This window comes from Choloepus didactylus, chromosome 2 (genome assembly GCF_015220235.1).
Source record: "Choloepus didactylus isolate mChoDid1 chromosome 2, mChoDid1.pri, whole genome shotgun sequence".
NCBI classification, from domain to species: Eukaryota; Metazoa; Chordata; class Mammalia; order Pilosa; family Megalonychidae; genus Choloepus; species Choloepus didactylus.
Genome location: NC_051308.1, coordinates 202,779,058 through 202,796,791, shown reverse-complemented (window position 1 = coordinate 202,796,791; position 17,734 = coordinate 202,779,058). Strand labels below are relative to the sequence as shown.

The 17,734-nt window shown below is 35.4% G+C and overlaps 1 protein-coding gene across 6 annotated transcripts in view; it reads right to left on the bottom strand.

Moving 5' to 3' along the window:
* TESK2 (testis associated actin remodelling kinase 2) overlaps positions 1 to 17,734 on the bottom strand; it is a 164,001-nt gene that overhangs the window by 82,146 nt on the left and 64,121 nt on the right. For 4 of the 6 annotated variants that reach the window (XM_037827365.1, XM_037827364.1, XM_037827367.1 and 1 more), the window contains one exon: positions 1,600 to 1,721. The exons of the other annotated variants lie outside the window; for them this stretch is intronic. In XM_037827365.1, coding sequence (XP_037683293.1) covers positions 1,600 to 1,721 — 122 coding nt within the window. The remainder of the gene's footprint in view (positions 1 to 1,599; positions 1,722 to 17,734) is intronic. 6 annotated transcript variants of the gene reach the window in all.

Genomic DNA, 17,734 nt, shown 5'->3' with positions numbered 1-17,734 from the left:
TTTTTGGAGTAATGAAAATGTTCAAAAAATTGACTGTGGTGATGAATGCACAACTAAGCAATGATACTATGAACGACTGTACCCTTTGGATGATTGTATGATATGTGAAAAAATGTCAATAAATTTGCATTAGAAAAGAGATAATAACAATTAAATGCAATCAATGGTACTGGATGGGATTTAAGAAAGGAGAAACGGCTTAAGAGGACATTACCAGAACGTAAGAAAAAACTGGAAAATAGAATGTAAGCTTATAACAATGTTAAATTTCTTGAACTTGATAACTGTACTTAAGATGATCACATAAGTGAATATCCTTGTTTGTAGGAAATGTACCTGTAAATATTATGTGTTCAAGAAGCACAATGTATGCATCCTGCTCTCAAATATTCAAAAAGTAAATAGAAAGAAAGAAGGAACAAAGGTGGCAAAATGTTAAAATTGGCTTCCCTGACTCTGCTGAGCCAATATGATCTCTCTTTTTTGAACTTCTATAGCACTTAGAGTTTATTCTTCCTAAGTGGTGGTATCTTGTCTGTTAGTTCTCTTTTCATCTACATAAATCTTAGATCCCATATTAGAGTATAAATTCCTTGCTTACAGATGTTACATTTTCTGAGTATCTTTGTATCTTTCTGATGTCTAACATATCACCATGCATGTACTAGATGCTCAAAAAATGTCAGTCTGATTTATGGATTTGGAAGGAAGTCATCATAATAAAAATATTGGCTGAACATTTCTGCAGTGGACTAGGAAGCCAATAGTTCTATGTAGAGTCAAAAAGTTTTAAGGAAGCAGTACAATATTATTTCCATAATTTAGTACTACTAACCAAACATTTAGTCATGTTTAAGCCACATGACTATCCTCTAGTCCAACATGATTATATTAAAATATTAGCAATTAATGATCCTAAGAAAATAGCTTTTTTAACTTTTCAAAGTGTCTTACACATAAGCACTACTTATACATATAGTGAATTGAATGATCGTCTTTGATCTAATTTGAAATATACTCACCTCACTAAAATATGAAGATACAGAGTCAGATACTAATTACTAGAAAGTGATTATATATATACTATATACAAAAGATCTAAATAATTATTGTTATATATAAAAATAATTATATAAAATTATTATATTATATTGAGATATATACTATATATTAAAAAATATTCTCCTTTAAAAACCAATTTTGCCTCCTCCTGATGGGAACATTGAAAGTTAAGGGTAGCTTGAGGGCATAATTATATTTTTGTTTTCATTCACTGATTTAAGTATGATTCCTCATAAAACAATCAAGAAAGTTAAATAACCACATAAAGACCAAAGTCTTTGCTCTTTGATAAATTACTAAATTCAGCAATATGAAACAACTTTTCTAATGATCTGCTAGGAAAAGTAAAGCAGTATGAGGGCCAGAGGAAGTTGCTTTATTAAATGAAATTAATTACCAGGAAGTTAAGCCTCAACAGGTAGAAAAAGACCTAGAGCACAGCTGAACCTCAGCAAGATACAGTATGATAATTCCTGAATCTCTCTTTTTAACTGTCAGTGCTATTCCATCAGGCCTCCAAGAGGGAAAAGCCATTACCTAAGGATGTTGGGATGGGAGAGTCTATTCATGAGCTGCACTTCCTTCAGCATGTTTGCCCGGTTACTGCTCAATGTGTTCATCTTAAGAGCCATCACCTGACCTGAAGCTCGGTGGCACACCTAGAAAACAAAATAGAACAAGAAAAGAGACTCAAGGGCAGTAGCTGTATGTGATGTCAAAGTTTCCACATGTAGAACATGACAAGATGATTTAGCATGATTTTAGATAAAACAGAAACGGTAGGGGGTGTTTTTCCTGTAAACTCTGATTACATTATAATCTCACTTCCATTACTGAAGATGGATTTATTCCATCCAAGACAAAAAAAGGTTTCACGTATTGAGCTGGCCAGAAAAAAATTATTAATAACACCTCAGGAAAGTATTTCATTTTTCCGTATCTTAGAAAATAGTGTAGGAAAATTTCCAGGCTGGTTCCTTACAGTTGACATTGATGAGTCTTACAACACCGAAAGGAAAAATATCCTCTGTGGAATTTTAAGTGTGCATAAAAGCAGTATATACATAAACCGTTTTAAATACTTAATGAACTATAAAAACTGTCTTAATAAGACACTAAACCCACATCCTCAAAATCTCCCAATTAATTTGCATATATGTTACTAGACTAAAAACTTAAAAACAAACACTCAACTTGGCCACTCCTGCCCTGCTGTTCGAAGGTGGTGGCTCCCTGATGCGAAGATAATGGAGGAGCTTTTGGTAAGGTTGGTCACAGGTATGTGACCTCAGAGGAGTTTGAGGATCTAATACGAGGATATGTTGACTCTTAATTCAATGAAACGTTTTCTGCAAAACACCTTGCTGCAATGGAATGCAAAGGGGCTAAGCAATATTTTTGTTCCCTTTGTCCAGATTCCAGACAAAAACAGATTCATACCAAGGAATTTTATTCTTGGAGATGTCGGAAAAAGATACCTGGGTCTTGAAATATGCAGGGGAGGAATAAAATTGAAGGGTGTTTTTCTTAGAAAACATCATTTGTCAGATTTATCTAAGAATTTGATGATTTATAGAAAATGATACAGGTAGTCCTTGCTTTGTATGGTTCCACTATGCATGAACATCAATTACCACAGTTAAGTTAAATAACAACAGTCTGCCAAAAACACAACTAAAATTTCAGTTACCATAGTGCTGTGAGTAGCATGCAGTACAAATTTGGCTGCTAGCTCTTTTGTCCATAAATTATTATGCAAATAACAGATGTGCATCATGACTGGTGACAAATCTCATTAATTCCTTCAAAGTCTGCTGGTGCTTGGTCACTGAGCATCTGTTACCCAGTTCACGTACAAACAACAGTGTGTAGTCACGTAGCCTCCTTGTCTCCCAGTGATAAACCCATGTGACATTTTACAAAAATGGATGATAGAAAGAGGGAACTGGTCCACAAAGATGACGGGGCGGTGAAGAAATGCAAAGTGATAATGCTGGAAGTGAAACTGGATGTGATTAGAAGATTTGAAAATGGTGACAGCAAAGCCAAGTTAGGAAGAGACCTAGGCCTGCATGAAGCTACAGTAGGAACCATGCTGAAAAAGTCCAATGAATATAAAAAACAAGGTAAAGTAGCTTTAACATCTTTTAGCATAAATCACACTAGGAACAGGAAGCCTTTCAGGGTTGAAATGGAACATTTACTTCACCTTTGAATTGAAGACTGTAGTAAAAAATAAATCCAATCAGTTTGACTACCATTCAGGCCAAAGCATTGAAGTTAGTTGCTATGTTGAAAGAAAACGGTTAATTACAAGGAGACTGAAAAAGAACCTTTTACTGCCAGTAAAGACTGGTTTCACTGTTCCAGAAGTCGGCATGAACTGATTAATGTTAAACTATCTGGTGAAGCTGTTGGCTCAGATAAGATGCTGTGGTGAAATGCTGCCCCCAAATTCCAAGAATTACAGGCAGTCCTTGCTTTGCACAGTAGTGAAGGACTGTACTGTGCAAAAAAATTCTGTAGGATTCAAATGGAATGGAAATGGAGTTATGGAAGATACAGTTGACTGTGGGAGTGTTGACACTGCTGCTGTTCGAGAGACTAGATACAAAGCCAGAGGAACTTAATGATGGTGACTTACAGGCAAAAGTGAGGAAAGTGGTTGTGACGAAAAGGATAAAGATGTCTCAGTGGAAGTGATTCTGGCAAGAAACTTCAAATTACAGGAACTCTTGGAGACATTTCATGACATTGAGAGTACAAAGGATAAAATTTTGGAAACTGACCCAAACTTAGAAAGAAGTATGACAATTTGCCATGACATCAAAAAGATGGTAACTCCATATTGTAACTTACATGATGAGAAGAAGGCAAGCACTGTTCAAATTACTCTTGATAAATTTTTTTACAAAAAAATAAAATTTTGATTCTCAAAAAAAAAAACATAGGACTGTACAATACAGTGAACCCTAATGTAAACTATGAACTATAGTTAATAGTATAATTAGAATAATATAGTTTCATCAATTGTAACAAAGCTACTACACTATTACAAAGTGTTAATAATATGAAAAACTGTCTAGGGGAACAGGGTATATAAGAACTCTGCATTTTCTGCATGATTTTTCTGTAAACCTACAGCTTCTATAAAAATTTTTGAAAAAAATGTCCCAAGCACCATAAAAATATATATATAAGAAAAAAAGTATTGTATGTTAAATATAGAAAGAAGTCAGCGAACATATTAGAGCTAATATTGTAGTAACCTAACCCAAAGCACTTCATAATCATTAAACACACTCAAGGCAGCTACAACATGGGCCACAACACTCATACTCATACCCATATTCAGAAAAGAAAATCTATGTCTAAAAGCATTCACAAGGTGTCAGGGATTGATTTGGGTGATGAATGTACAACTATGTAATGGTACTGTGAACAATCGAAAGTACGATTTGTTTTGTATGACTGCGTGGTATATGAATATATCTCAATAAAATGAAGATTAAAAAAAATAATAAAAAAAAATAAAAGCATTCACAAACCTCTACAGAACTCAATCGATTTTATCTAAGAAAACATTGTTTTATAATTTCAATACACACTCCAACGGGGTTCAAAAACCACAATAATTTACTTGCAACAAAATTATATTCTTTCAACCTTCTAAATGTAGTCTGAATAGTACCAAAACAAAACCACAGAAGAAAATATTGTCTTACCCAAAAGAAGTTCTATTATTCATTGAGATGTGTACGTTTCCCCCTAAGAAATTATGAATAAGGCAGTAGAAAAATTAAGTAATGAAGTTCCAAGTCCCTCATTACTTTTTAGTTAAAAAAAAAACTCATTTCAGCTCATGTACAACAAGGACTTGCTATGCAAAACTGTCATCATCCTATGGACTTTAAGAGTATTATTTCAGCATGTTATATACTTGATTGAGTGAGAATTCCATTAGAAAACATAACAATCTACTTAACTCTTCAACCTCCAGAAACTCTTTCAAATAATAAGAGCTCCCGAAGTTAGTGTATCTGTTAATACAGTACATCACAGCTTATCTTAGAATTCAAAGAAAGAACAATATTTCAGAGTGGCAGGACAGAAAGGGGCGGGGGGTAGTACAAAACACTCAAGAGTCACAAGAACTCTGATTAGAAAAACTGAAGCAGAACACTGGTTGCCTCTCCCCTCTTCCAGATCACTTAGTGAGATTTGGAACCCTACCCTCTTTCCCAGTACATCAATGATTCTGTTGTCATGTACCTCGTGACTGATGAAAGAGAAGTGGCTTCTCTTTTCAGATCCTGCATGGATAAGTTAAGAGAAACATTCATATACAAAGAACACACTGACAGTATGTTTCCAATTCTATTTACAGAAGACATCTGTGTTTTAATAAGGGCTCTCCATTCTGCAAGTTGCTCTTTTTTTCATCATCTGAAAGCTGTCACCCTGAGTTTTTATCAAAATGCCACCTTTTTTAAAAGCTTGATATTTTAAAAATATGTGAAAATTCAGAGGATCTGTGCTTCAAACTAAAAAGAAAGTAACACACACTTCTTTAAACAAGTGGAAAGGATGCTGAATATGTTCATAACTCACTGCTTATGTCTTTTATCTACATAAAATATCCTTCTTCTCCTTTCCTCTAAGCCCTCCAAATTTTACTTATCTTTCCAGTCCACACTGAAATCCCTCCTCTCTTAAGCCTTCCTTGACTCTCTCTGAGAACTATTAGTGGTTTCCTTCCTTATATTATCTCAGAACAACATTCGTAGCAACAATAAATGCTCATCACATAGTTGTATACACAAATTTCTTCTCACTAGGCTACAAAGCACCTTTAGATCAGGATCTTTATTGTATTCATCTTTGTCTAGCAGTCCCTAGAATAAGACACATCTTAAGGGTATAGTGAAAACTGCGGCAACAACAATTAAATGATACTTCTAGTATACTTTCTGTGGGCCAGTGAATCCTTTATCCAGATTTTTTCTTCTGGGGGTACTTTTCTCCCTCTCTCTCTCTCTCTTTTATTTTTGGTGGCAGGAGTTTGGAGAGGTATGTAAACAAAAGTAGTATAAGATCTGGTCACATCTTTCTGAAGTTTATAGTCTAGAAAGGGACAAATAATAAACTGTATGACTAATCAGATTTGAAAAAGATTGAAAATCGAACACTTCACAATAGCTATTTAACAAATGTTGATGGAATGAGACTTCAGGGAAAAACTTTATGGAACTTTAGTTAAACCTCAAAGAATAAATAGATTTGGACAGATAAACAAAAGTATGGATGATAAAGTTAGAAAAAAGTACCATCAAATATAAGGGACCACAAAATATGGGAAACCTGCCTTAATGCAAGAGGATCATCATTCCAATTTATAAGACAATTAATAACCAGAGGCAAAACCACACACAAAAATTAATCCCTCAATTTTGCTCAGATTTTCAGAGTAAAAGGAAGTTCTATTTCTGCTTAAGTTTTTTTCCTCTATACATAGACAGTTGTTACTACTACTAAGAGGTTCCCAGTTGTTAGTAGTTGCTATTACTACTAAGAGGTTTGAAGGTTTAAATATCTTCAAAAACAAAGGCAGGTACCCCACCTCCATGGTTGCTAACATGACCACAGACATAGGGGACTGGTGGTTTGATGGGTTGAGCCCTCTACCATAAGTTTTACCCTTGGGAAGACGGTTGCTGCAAAGGAGAGGCTAGGCCTCCCTATATTTGTGCCTAAGAGTCTCCTCCTGAATGCCTCTTTGTTGCTCAGATGTGGCCCTCTCTCTCTGGCTAAGCCAACTTGAAAGGTGAAATCACTGCCCTCCCCCCTACGTGGGATCAGACACCCAGGGGAGTGAATCACCCTGGCAACGTGGAATATGACTCCCGGGGAGGAATGTAGACCCGGCATCGTGGGACAGAGAACATCTTCTTGACCAAAAGGGGGATGTGAAAGGAAATGAAATAAGCTTCAGTGGCAGAGAGATTCCAAAACGAGCCGAGAGATCACTCTGGTGGGCACTCTTACGCACACTTTAGACAACCCTTTTCAGGTTCTAAAGAATTGGGGTAGCAGGTGGTGGATACCTGAAACTATTAAACTACAACCCAGAACCCATGAATCTCGAAGACAGTTGTATAAAAATGTAGCTTATGAGGGGTGACAGTGGGATTGGGAATGCCATAAGGACCAAACTCCACTTTGTCTAGTTTATGGATGGATGTGTAGAAAAGTAGGGGAAGGAAACAAACAGACAAAGGTACCCAGTGTTCTTTTTTACTTCAATTGCTCTTTTTCACTCTAATTATTATTCTTGTTATTTTTGTGTGTGTGCTAATGAAGGTGTCAGGGATTGATTTAGGTGATGAATGTACAACTATGTAATGGTACTGTAAACAATCGAAAGTACAATTTGTTTTGTATGACTGCGTGGTATGTGAATATATCTCAATAAAATGATGATTAAAAAAAAAAAAAAAAAAACAAAGGCAGGAAAATAACCAAGGTAAGAGAATAACTATCCCTCCTTGACTCTTAAACTCATCTGATGCTACCTCAGGATCTTCAAATCCAGTTTCTAAAGAGCATATGGAAATGGTAAAGTACTTTACCATCTTTAGAGCTGAACAGACTGGGTATGAATCCAAACTTGAACACTTAAACAATTAGAAGTCTTCCGCTATAAAATGAAAAGAATAACAGTCTCCATCTTATAGGACTGTTATGAGGATAAAATTAGATAAAAGATAATATATACAAAGCACTTAGTGTCTGGCACATATGACGCATTCAATAAAAATATCATTTTTAAATAAAAATAAAGAATGAACTATGTTCATCCAAATTTAGCATATCAAGATGAATGTGAGAGGACACAGCAAATGCATATTGTAATTTTCAGTAAAAGTAGCAATATTCAAATCTGTTTATGCCCCTAAGATTACTTAGGGAAAAAAGTACCTTTACAATGGTGAAATCTGATAGTTAGCACCTTACCTGAGAGAATATATTTAGCATTACCAAAAGTGAGACAGCCAATTATCAGCCTTCTGATATTATGTAATATGCTTACCAATATATTTAATTCAAATAAAATCAAAAGAAAAACAATTACGCATATCCAGAAAATCTAAAAGACAACTGGATAATACTCTTCAAACACATTAATGGCAAGGAAAACAAAACACAACAAAAAAGTGGATGATATTCTAGATTAAAAAAGATTAAGAGACATAATGATCGAAATGAAAGTATGAAACCCTGACAGGATTCAGGGCAAATAAATAAATAAATAAATAAATAAATAAAAGTCATTTGGGGGACAAATGGGAGAAATTTTAATAGGGACTGTATATTAAATGATTTTCCTGAATTAACGTTAATTGCCTAAGGTATGATGATGATACTATAGCTCTGTAGGAGAATGCATTCTTAGAAGACACTTGTTATATTTAAGAGTAAAATGTCATGATGTCTACAATTTGCTTTTAAATGTTTATCAAAAAAAAGTACAGATGGATAAGGCAATGTGGCAAAATATTATGAACTGGTGAAGACAGGTGAAGGGACTACATGTTTTATTGCACTATTCTTTCTATTCTCTGTAGACTTTTTAAGTTTCAAAAAGTTGGAGGAAATAAGTAAATAAATGTATTTTAATTTATCCCATAAATTTGACAACAGAGAATAAAAAGCAGTGCTTTAATTGTGAAGAAAAACAAACCTGCATATGGCATATTTCCAAGCCTAATTAGGTTAAAAACAGAAAACCATGAATATTAAAAATTGGAAGTAAACATATCAAATGTAACACAGCAGTAGTAGAAGTATCAATATTTTTTATTCCTTTTATTTTTCTTCCTTTTTCAATTTTTCTACAATGTATTTGTCTCATTTTTCTCATAGAAAATGTAGCATAACTTCACTTTATTTTTAACTAAAGTAATACATGCATATATTCTTTGTAACATATTAAAATATCATACAACTAATGTCCCTTTTGACCACCAGCTCCATTAATCCCAATCTTCTCTCCCAGAAGTAATTATTGTCAAGAGCTTGATGAGTAGCCTTCCAGGCCTTTCATTATTATTATTTTATTATTAAGATTTATTCACATACCATACAATCACCCAAAGTATATAATCCATTGATCACATTTCTATCATATAATTGTTCATTCATCACCCCCGTCAATTTTTTTTAACATTTTCCTTGTACCAGAAGTGAAAGCAAGAATAAAAAAAACAAGAGTAAAAATAGAAGACTCAAATTATAACCCCCCATTCTTCCTTTAGTATTTTGTGGTTTGTTTTTTTTTTCCTTTTTTGCCCCCATTTTTCTACTCATCCATCCATACACTGGACAAAGGAGAATGTGATCCACATGGGTTTCCCAATCTCATTGTTACCCCTCATGAGCTACATTGTTACACAATCGTCTTCAAGATTCAAGGGCTCTGGGTTGTAGTTGGATAGTTTCAGGTATTTACTGCTAGCCATTCCAATTCATTAGAATCTAAAAAGAGTTATCTATATTGCGCCTAAGAGTGCCCACCAGAGTGACCTCTCAGCTCATTTTGGAACCTCTCAGCCACTGAAACTTATTTCATTTCCTTTCACATCCCCCTTTTGGTCAAGAAGATGTTCTCCTTCCCACGATGCCAGGTCTAGATTCCTCCCCAGGAGTCACATTCCACTTTGCCAGGGAGATTTACACCCCTGGGTGTCAGATCTCACGTAGCAGGGAAGGCAGTGATTTCACCTGCCAAGTTGGCTTAGCTAGAGAGAGGGGGCCACATCTAAGCAACAAAGAGGCATTCAGGAGGAGACACTCAAGCACAGTTATAAGCAGGCCTAGCCTCTCCTTTGCAATCACAGTCTTCCCAAGGGCAAGTCCCATGATAGAGGGCTCAGCCCATCAAACTGCCAGTCCCCAGTGTCTGTGAGCACATTAGCAACCATAGAGATGGGGAAGCCCAACACCCATGCATTCCCTCCCAGCTCCTCAGGGGGGCTCTGCATATGTTTTTCATTGTTGTTGTTTTTTTTAAATTAACTATTAACTATATCAAAAAAAAGTTTTTTTTAAACACACACACACACACACACACAAAAGATAAAAAAAATTTCAAGCAAACCGAAACAAGGGAATAAGAAAAAGACAACTAAACTAAAATAACTACTTTACTTCCAACATGTTCCTACTCTACCCCAAGAAAATAACCTAATATAGCAACACTTCCTTCCAGGCCTTTTAAAAATACATAGTGCAGGTGTAGGAAGGAATGAAGTTGTGATGCATTCAACAATATGGATGAACGTTTAGGACACTGTGTTGAGCGAAATAAGCCTTTAGAAACCAAAGGACAAATACTGTATGGTCTCACTAATATGAACTACCTATAATGAGCCAACTCTGGGAATTAAATTCGAGAGCATAAGTTACAAGGAGATAGAAAGAGGGTAGAGATTGGGCAATTGATATTTAAGAAGTACAGAATGTTTAATAAGGTTGATTGTAAAGGTTCAGAAATGCATAGCACAATGCTATGTGAGGGTAGCACAATACTGCAAGTGTAAGTAACAAAGCTGGGTGTGAGTATGGTTGAAAGAGAAAGGTTAGGGTTATGCGTATCATCAGAAGGAAGGCTAGAGGATAAAAACTGGGACTGGATAACTTAGCGAAACCTAGTGTGGACAATAAAAGTGGTTAATTGTAAAAATATAAGAAAGTTTTAACATGAACTAGAACAAAGGTATGTCACTATTACAAGGTATTAATAATAGGGTGGTTGATGGGAAAAAATAAAAGTAAAACAAACTAAGGTCTATAGTTAACAGAAACATTGTAATATTCTTTCATTAATTGTAACAAAGGCACGATACCAAAACTAAATGTCAATAATGGGGGATTTAAGCAGTAAGGGAATTTATTTTTTTTCCCAAAGAAATGAAAATGTTCTCATATTCACTGTGTGGTGTACGTGATATACTTATGTGATATACCAAGAGCCATTGATTGCACACATAGGATGGATTGTACAGTGTCTGAATAAAAAATATAAAAAAAAATAAATTGACATGTACATATGGACCTAAGAATACATGTTATATTATGATTTTTAAATATATATGCTGTAAATAACATATATGCTTTTTTTCAAAGAAATCTCTGACCTCTTTCCAAGTTTTAGTATATGAAGATCTACTCATTTACCTTAATAGAAGGTAGATTAGTTGTAGTTTAGGGCTGGAGGAGGAGTTGGAGTATGGAGAGAATGAGGATTGACTGTTAATGGGTATGGGGTCTTTTTTAGGGGAGAAAACTATCCTAAAATTTGATTGTAGTGATGGTTGTACAATCCTGTAAGTATAAAAAACACTGAATTGCACACTTTAAATGGATGAATTGTATAGTGAATGAATTATATCTTAATAAATTGTTTTTTAAAAAGAAGACATTCCATTCCAGGTAAAACTGGAAAAAATTCCACTAAGAGTCAAAATTATTGAAAAGGTTTTAACTTAATTCTGTTATGCAATGTTTTATTCAATACCACATTAACATGTGACAAAGCATCAGAAATCCTAATGATAGTTTTCTTTAGGAAACTGATAGAACATGGCATTCAAATTCACAGAAAATAAAAGGACTACAGAGCAGAGACTTATATTCAACATGCTCAGAAGTCCAAGTACCCTACAGGTCCTAAGGAAGTTTCAGCAGTACACTAAGAACAAAACAAAATAAACCCACCAAAAAACATAATTACCATCAAATAACAATACTAAGGCATTAGAAAAGTCCAGGTACACAGGATTTTCTCTACCATAATGGTAGTATTTTAATGATTGTCTCCTATCATCCCACAGTTCTGAACAAAAGGGAAGATAAAAGGAAGCTGCCAACCAGAAGAGAGAGAACTTTCATAAAGGATGATCAGAAGAATCACCACTTAAAGTGACTGATCATAGTTACCAAGAAAACATACAAAGTGGCTTCAGATAGGCAACTATCAGGAACAGTTTCTTTCTTTCATCAAAGGCTGGGAGCAGATCCTAAAACTAAAACCAGAATTAATGATAATTTTCAATATCTGCAAGCAACAGCTACAAACTGAAGGCGAGTCATTGTATATGCAGGCAACTTAGAAGTGACTGATATCTTTCATCTACATTCAAACAGTAGCAAGTATTACTGTCTTCAATATACAACACACTAAGGTAGATGCTGAGAAAACTACAAATCAACATGACTCATTGGTTTGTCAGCTCTTCCAGCAAGCTGTTCCCCCAAACTGCAAAGCTGTCTTTCTTCTCTTGCTTAAAATTCTTCGGTGGTTCACCACTCCAAACTCCTTAGCAAAGCTAAACCCTTCACAAAACTAAACCCAACAACTGCTCCCTGTCTAATCCTTACTACTCCTTCCCTTACCTTTAGCTATTACATATTATTTGCAATTCTTTCCAAATGCACGCTCTCACACTTCCTTGCCTTGACACATGCTACTCCCCTTGCCTTGACACAATCCTCAATCCCCTCCCATGCCAATCTCCCTTCTAAATTCCTTTCAATTATTCAAGATATAGGAAACATCATTTCCCCAGGAAATTCCCACTTTACTTCAAGGCAAGTTGGATGACTCTAATCTGTGTTTTCTCAGTACTCTATCCTTACTTATCTCTATAAAAGCACTTTCAAATTTTATGCTGTTAGTCTCCCTATCTATCCCCAAGAAGCCTAAGGGCAAAGATTGCCTGTACTGGTTTATATATATTATGTTCCCCAGGAAAAGCCATGTTCTTTGATGTAACCTTGTGGGGGCAGAAGTATTAGTGTTGATTAAGTTGGAACCTTTGGATTAGGTTGTTTCCATGGAGATGTGCCCCACCCAACTGTAGGTGATAACTGATTAGATAATTTCCACGGAGGCATGGTCCTGCCCATTCAGAGAAGGCCTTGATTAGTTTACTAGAGTCCTATATAAGAGCTCAGGCAGCAGGAGCTTGCTGCAGCTGAGAGACACATTTTGAAGACAGCTATTGGAAGCTGACACTGACATTTTGGAGAACGCCATTTTGAAACGCAACCTGGGAGCAAGCAGATGCCAGCCACATGCCTTACCAGTTAACAGAAGTTTTCGGATGCCATCAGCCATCCTTCAGGGAAGGTACCCTGTTGTTGATGCCTTACCTTGGACACTTTATGGTCTTAAGATGGTAACTTTGCACCCAAATAAACCCCCTTTATAACAGCCAATCCAATTCTGGTGTTTTGCAAAATGGCAGCATTAGCAAACTGGAACACTGCCTTATTCATTTGTCCCCAGAAGAGTAATTCAAATCCCCCACCCACATATTCTGACATGTAGCACTTTTATGGAAAAAAATCTAGACTTTGCCAAATCCCCCCACCAAAAAAACTTAAAAAAAAAAAAAAAAAGCACAGTGTGCCAGTTTGGATATATTGTGTCCCCCAAGAAACCATATTCTTTAATGCAATCTTGTGAGGGCAGACTGATTAGTCTGTTGATTAGTGTGGAATCTCTGATTGAATTATTTCAATGGAGGTGTGGCCCCACCCATTCACGGTGCATCTTGATTAGTTCACTGGAGTATTTAACAGAGATGCTAAGAGCCAACACAGTCCCAGATGCTTGCTGACGCTTGGAGATGTTTGAAGGCGCAGACAGAAGGACGTTTGGAGATGCTAAGCTAAGAAATGAGGCTCCATCTCTTAGCTTAGTCCCAGAGAAGCTAAGAGAGGCCTCACAGATGCTTAGAGAGAAAGCCACTGGAATCAGAAGCTGAAAGCAACCCAGGAGCAAAGGACCAGCAGACACAGCCACGTGCTTTCCCGGCTAACAGAGGTGTTCCAGATACCACTGTCTTTCTTCAGTGAAGGTATCCTCTTGTTGATGCCTTAGTTTGGACACTTTTATGGCCTAAGGACTGTAAATTTGTAACCAAATAAACACCCTATATAAAAGTCAATCCATTTCTCAAATTTTGCATAACAGCAGCATTAACAAACTAGAACACACAGCAGTAACTATATACTATCAACGGACATTAGTAGGTTGCTCTGGAATAGAAAAACTAGGTTACAAGTTATGCACAACCCTGTGGCTATTAGCTATAACTATACCCCCTTTTTATTCCATATAAGAAAGAATATTGAGAGTTGTTGCTTGGTAGGTATACAGTGTTTATAAACAAAAAGTAATGAAGTAAAAAAATAATAAATAAAAATAAAGCATATTGAGATGCAAATTACAGTTCCAGTTAATGAAGAGGTAACTGTTTCTCTAATTGAGCTCTAGTTTTTATTTTTTTTAATTGAATTATTTGCTATGTTGGAACTTTATTTTTAATGATTAAATAAATTAAAAACCACATATAATACACTTTAATTTTAGTAGTGTGCCATGAAACTAAATTGAGAAAGTCATCTCTGGCATAGTGCCTAACATGTAATAGTTGACTGTTCAAAAATGTTTGCCAGATGGAAGCAACACAAGCATCTATTAATAGATGAATGGATAAAGGAGAGGCTAGGCCTCCCTATGGTTGGGCCTAAGAGCCTCCTCCCGAATGCCTCTTTGTTGCTCAGATGTGGCCCTGTCTCTCTAGCTAAGCCAACTTGAAAGGTGAAATCACTGCCCTCCCCCCGACGTGGGATCAGACACCCAGGGGAGTGAATCTCCCTGGCAACGTGGAATATGACTCCCGGGGAGGAATGTAGACCCGACATCGTGGGACGGAGAACATCTTCTTGACCAAAAGGGGGATGTGAAAGGAAATGAAATAAGCTTCAGTGGCAGAGAGAATCCAAAAGGAGCCGAGAGGTCACTCTGGTGGGCACTCTTACGCACACTTTAGACAACCCTTTTTAGGTTCTAAAGAATTGGGGTAGCTGGTGGTGGATACCTGAAACTATCAAACTACAACCCAGAACCCATGAATCTCGAAGACAGTTGTATAAAAATGTAGCTTATGAGGGGTGACAAGGGGATTGGGAAAGCCATAAGGACCACACTCCACTTTGTCTAGTTTATGGATGGATGAGTAGAAAAATAGGGGAAGGAAACAAACAGACAAAGGTACCCAGTGTTCTTTTTTACTTCAATTGCTCTTTTTCACTCTAATTATTATTCTTGTTATTCTTGTGTGTGTGCTAATGAAGGTGTCAGGGATTGATTTGGGTGATGAATGTACAACTATGTAATGGTACTGTGAACAATCGAAAGTACGATTTGTTTTGTATGACTGCGTGGTATACGAATATATCTCAATAAAATGAAGATTTAAAAAAAAAAAAAAAAAAAAAAAAAAAAGACATAATGCTGAGCAAAATAAGCCAGGCACAAAAAGAGAGATATTGTATGTTACCACTAATGTGAATTCTGTGAAAAATGTACAATGTTTTATACTGTAGAATGTAGGGGACCTAGAGATACCAATTAGTGGAGGGGGAATGATAATCTAATAAGAACAGATAAACTATGGAGGGTAATCTCAATGTTATGGGAATGCTCAGGAATGATTATGGTTTGTAAACTTTCTTGGATATAGTAAGATCAAGTTGGAAGCAATAGAGTTATTTTAGGTTTTTTTTTTTTTCTCTTATTCCTTTGTTTTCTTAGGGGTTGTTAATTTTCTTGGGGTATGGAAGGAACATGTTGGAAGCAATGTAGTTATTTTAGATTATTTGTTTTTCTTACTCCTCTGTTTGGACATGGTTTATTAATTTTCTTGGGGTATGGTAGGAACATATTGGAAGCAAAGTAGTTATTTTAGGTTATTTGTTTTCCTTAATCCATTGCTTTGTTTGAAATGTTGTGGGGGTTTTTTGGTTGTTGTTTGCCTGTTTGTTTTTAATTTTTTGATAAACAAAGTTAAAAAATTGAAAAAAAATCAGTAGAAAAATGGGAGTAAAAACTAAATGACAAATAGGGTGGGATGGGGGGATGGTTTGGGTATTCTCTTTTCACTTTTATTTTTTATTCTTATTCTGATTCTTTCTGATGTAAGGCAAATGTTCAGAAATAGATTGTGGTGATGAACACATAACTATATGATCATACTGTGAACAGTTGATTGTATACCATGGATGACTGTATGGTTTGTGAATATATTTTAATAAAACTGAATTAAAAAAAAAATAGATGAATGGATAACAAAATATGGTATATACATACAGTGGAATATTATTTAGCCTTAAAAAGGAATGAAATTCTGATACACATGACAACAGGGATGAACCTTAGAGATATCATATTGAGTGAAATAAGCCAGACACAAAAGGACAAATACTGAATGATCTCACTGATATGAAAAAATTAGAATAAGTAAATCCATAGAGTCAGATACTAGAATACAGGTTGGCAGGGGATGGGGCTGGGGCAGGGACAGGGAATGAGAAGTTAATGCTTAATTGTACAGAATTTGTTTGGGGTAATGGAAAAGTTTTGGTAATGGTAGCTTAACATTGTGAATGTAATTAACACCACTGAATTATATATTTGAGTGTAATTAAAGGGGAAATTTGAGGTTACATATATGTTACAAGAATAAAATTTTTTAAGATCAGACTGCATAACACAGTGTACCCTAATGTAAAATATGGACTACAGTTATTAGCACAATTATATTAATATCTTTTATCTGTTGTAACAAAGGTACCACAATAATGCAAAGTGTTAATAAACAGGGAAAATTATGTGTGTTAGAGGGGGGTATCTGGGAACTCTGTATTTTCTGCATGATTTTTCTGTATGCCTACAACTTCTCTAATTAAAAAAAAAAGTTTGCTGAACTTAACTGATTAACTTAAGTCAGGAATCTTACTAGGCAGAGAGAAAAGCAGATATACCTGACCAGCTAAGAGAAAAAGTGAGGAAAGAATTAAATAATAAAGACAAAACATAGCTGTCACAAAGCAATTAATCATTAAATGAGTGGCTCAGGATTTCCTCTCAAAAAGTCAGAGAGAGTGTACAATAATATACAGTAAGCTGGGATCGCAGTATTACAATCAAGCAAATAGAGTTTTAAATAGTAGTTTTCAATATAAGTTTTAGCACTTCATTTGAGAGGTGTTTGGGAAGTTTTCAGGTGAAATATTCTGGTTATCATAATTTTGGGGAGGGAGGTGTTACTGGCTAGAGATGCTAGACATCTTACAAGGAACAGAATAAACCTGCATCAGGAAGCATTCTTCTATGTCCCATACACAATTCAAAAGTCTTGCCAGACATTCATATAAATGAAGAACATATTCATAACCTGAACTTGGATTTTAATCCCATTTTACAAAAAAAAAAAAAAATGATAGTGCATAGTTTTAATATATACTGATTTTTTCAAGAATGCAACTACTTTCTAAATTGAGGAAGAAATTTTGTTTTGTTCAGAACATCACCAAGAACTAGTCACCATTTCAGAATATCCAACCAGCACTAGTGGTAGTAATGCTACTACACCTGTATCAGAATCCATCTATAACTTGTACATCATGGTGATTTACTTAACCTTTATTTCAAAATGTCAAATATAAATAGTGTATTTTTGCTTCACCCACAAGTAAAGTTATCAACATGCCACTCTGCCAACTTTTTTCTCTAATGAAACAATGAAAGTCAAGATTAAAT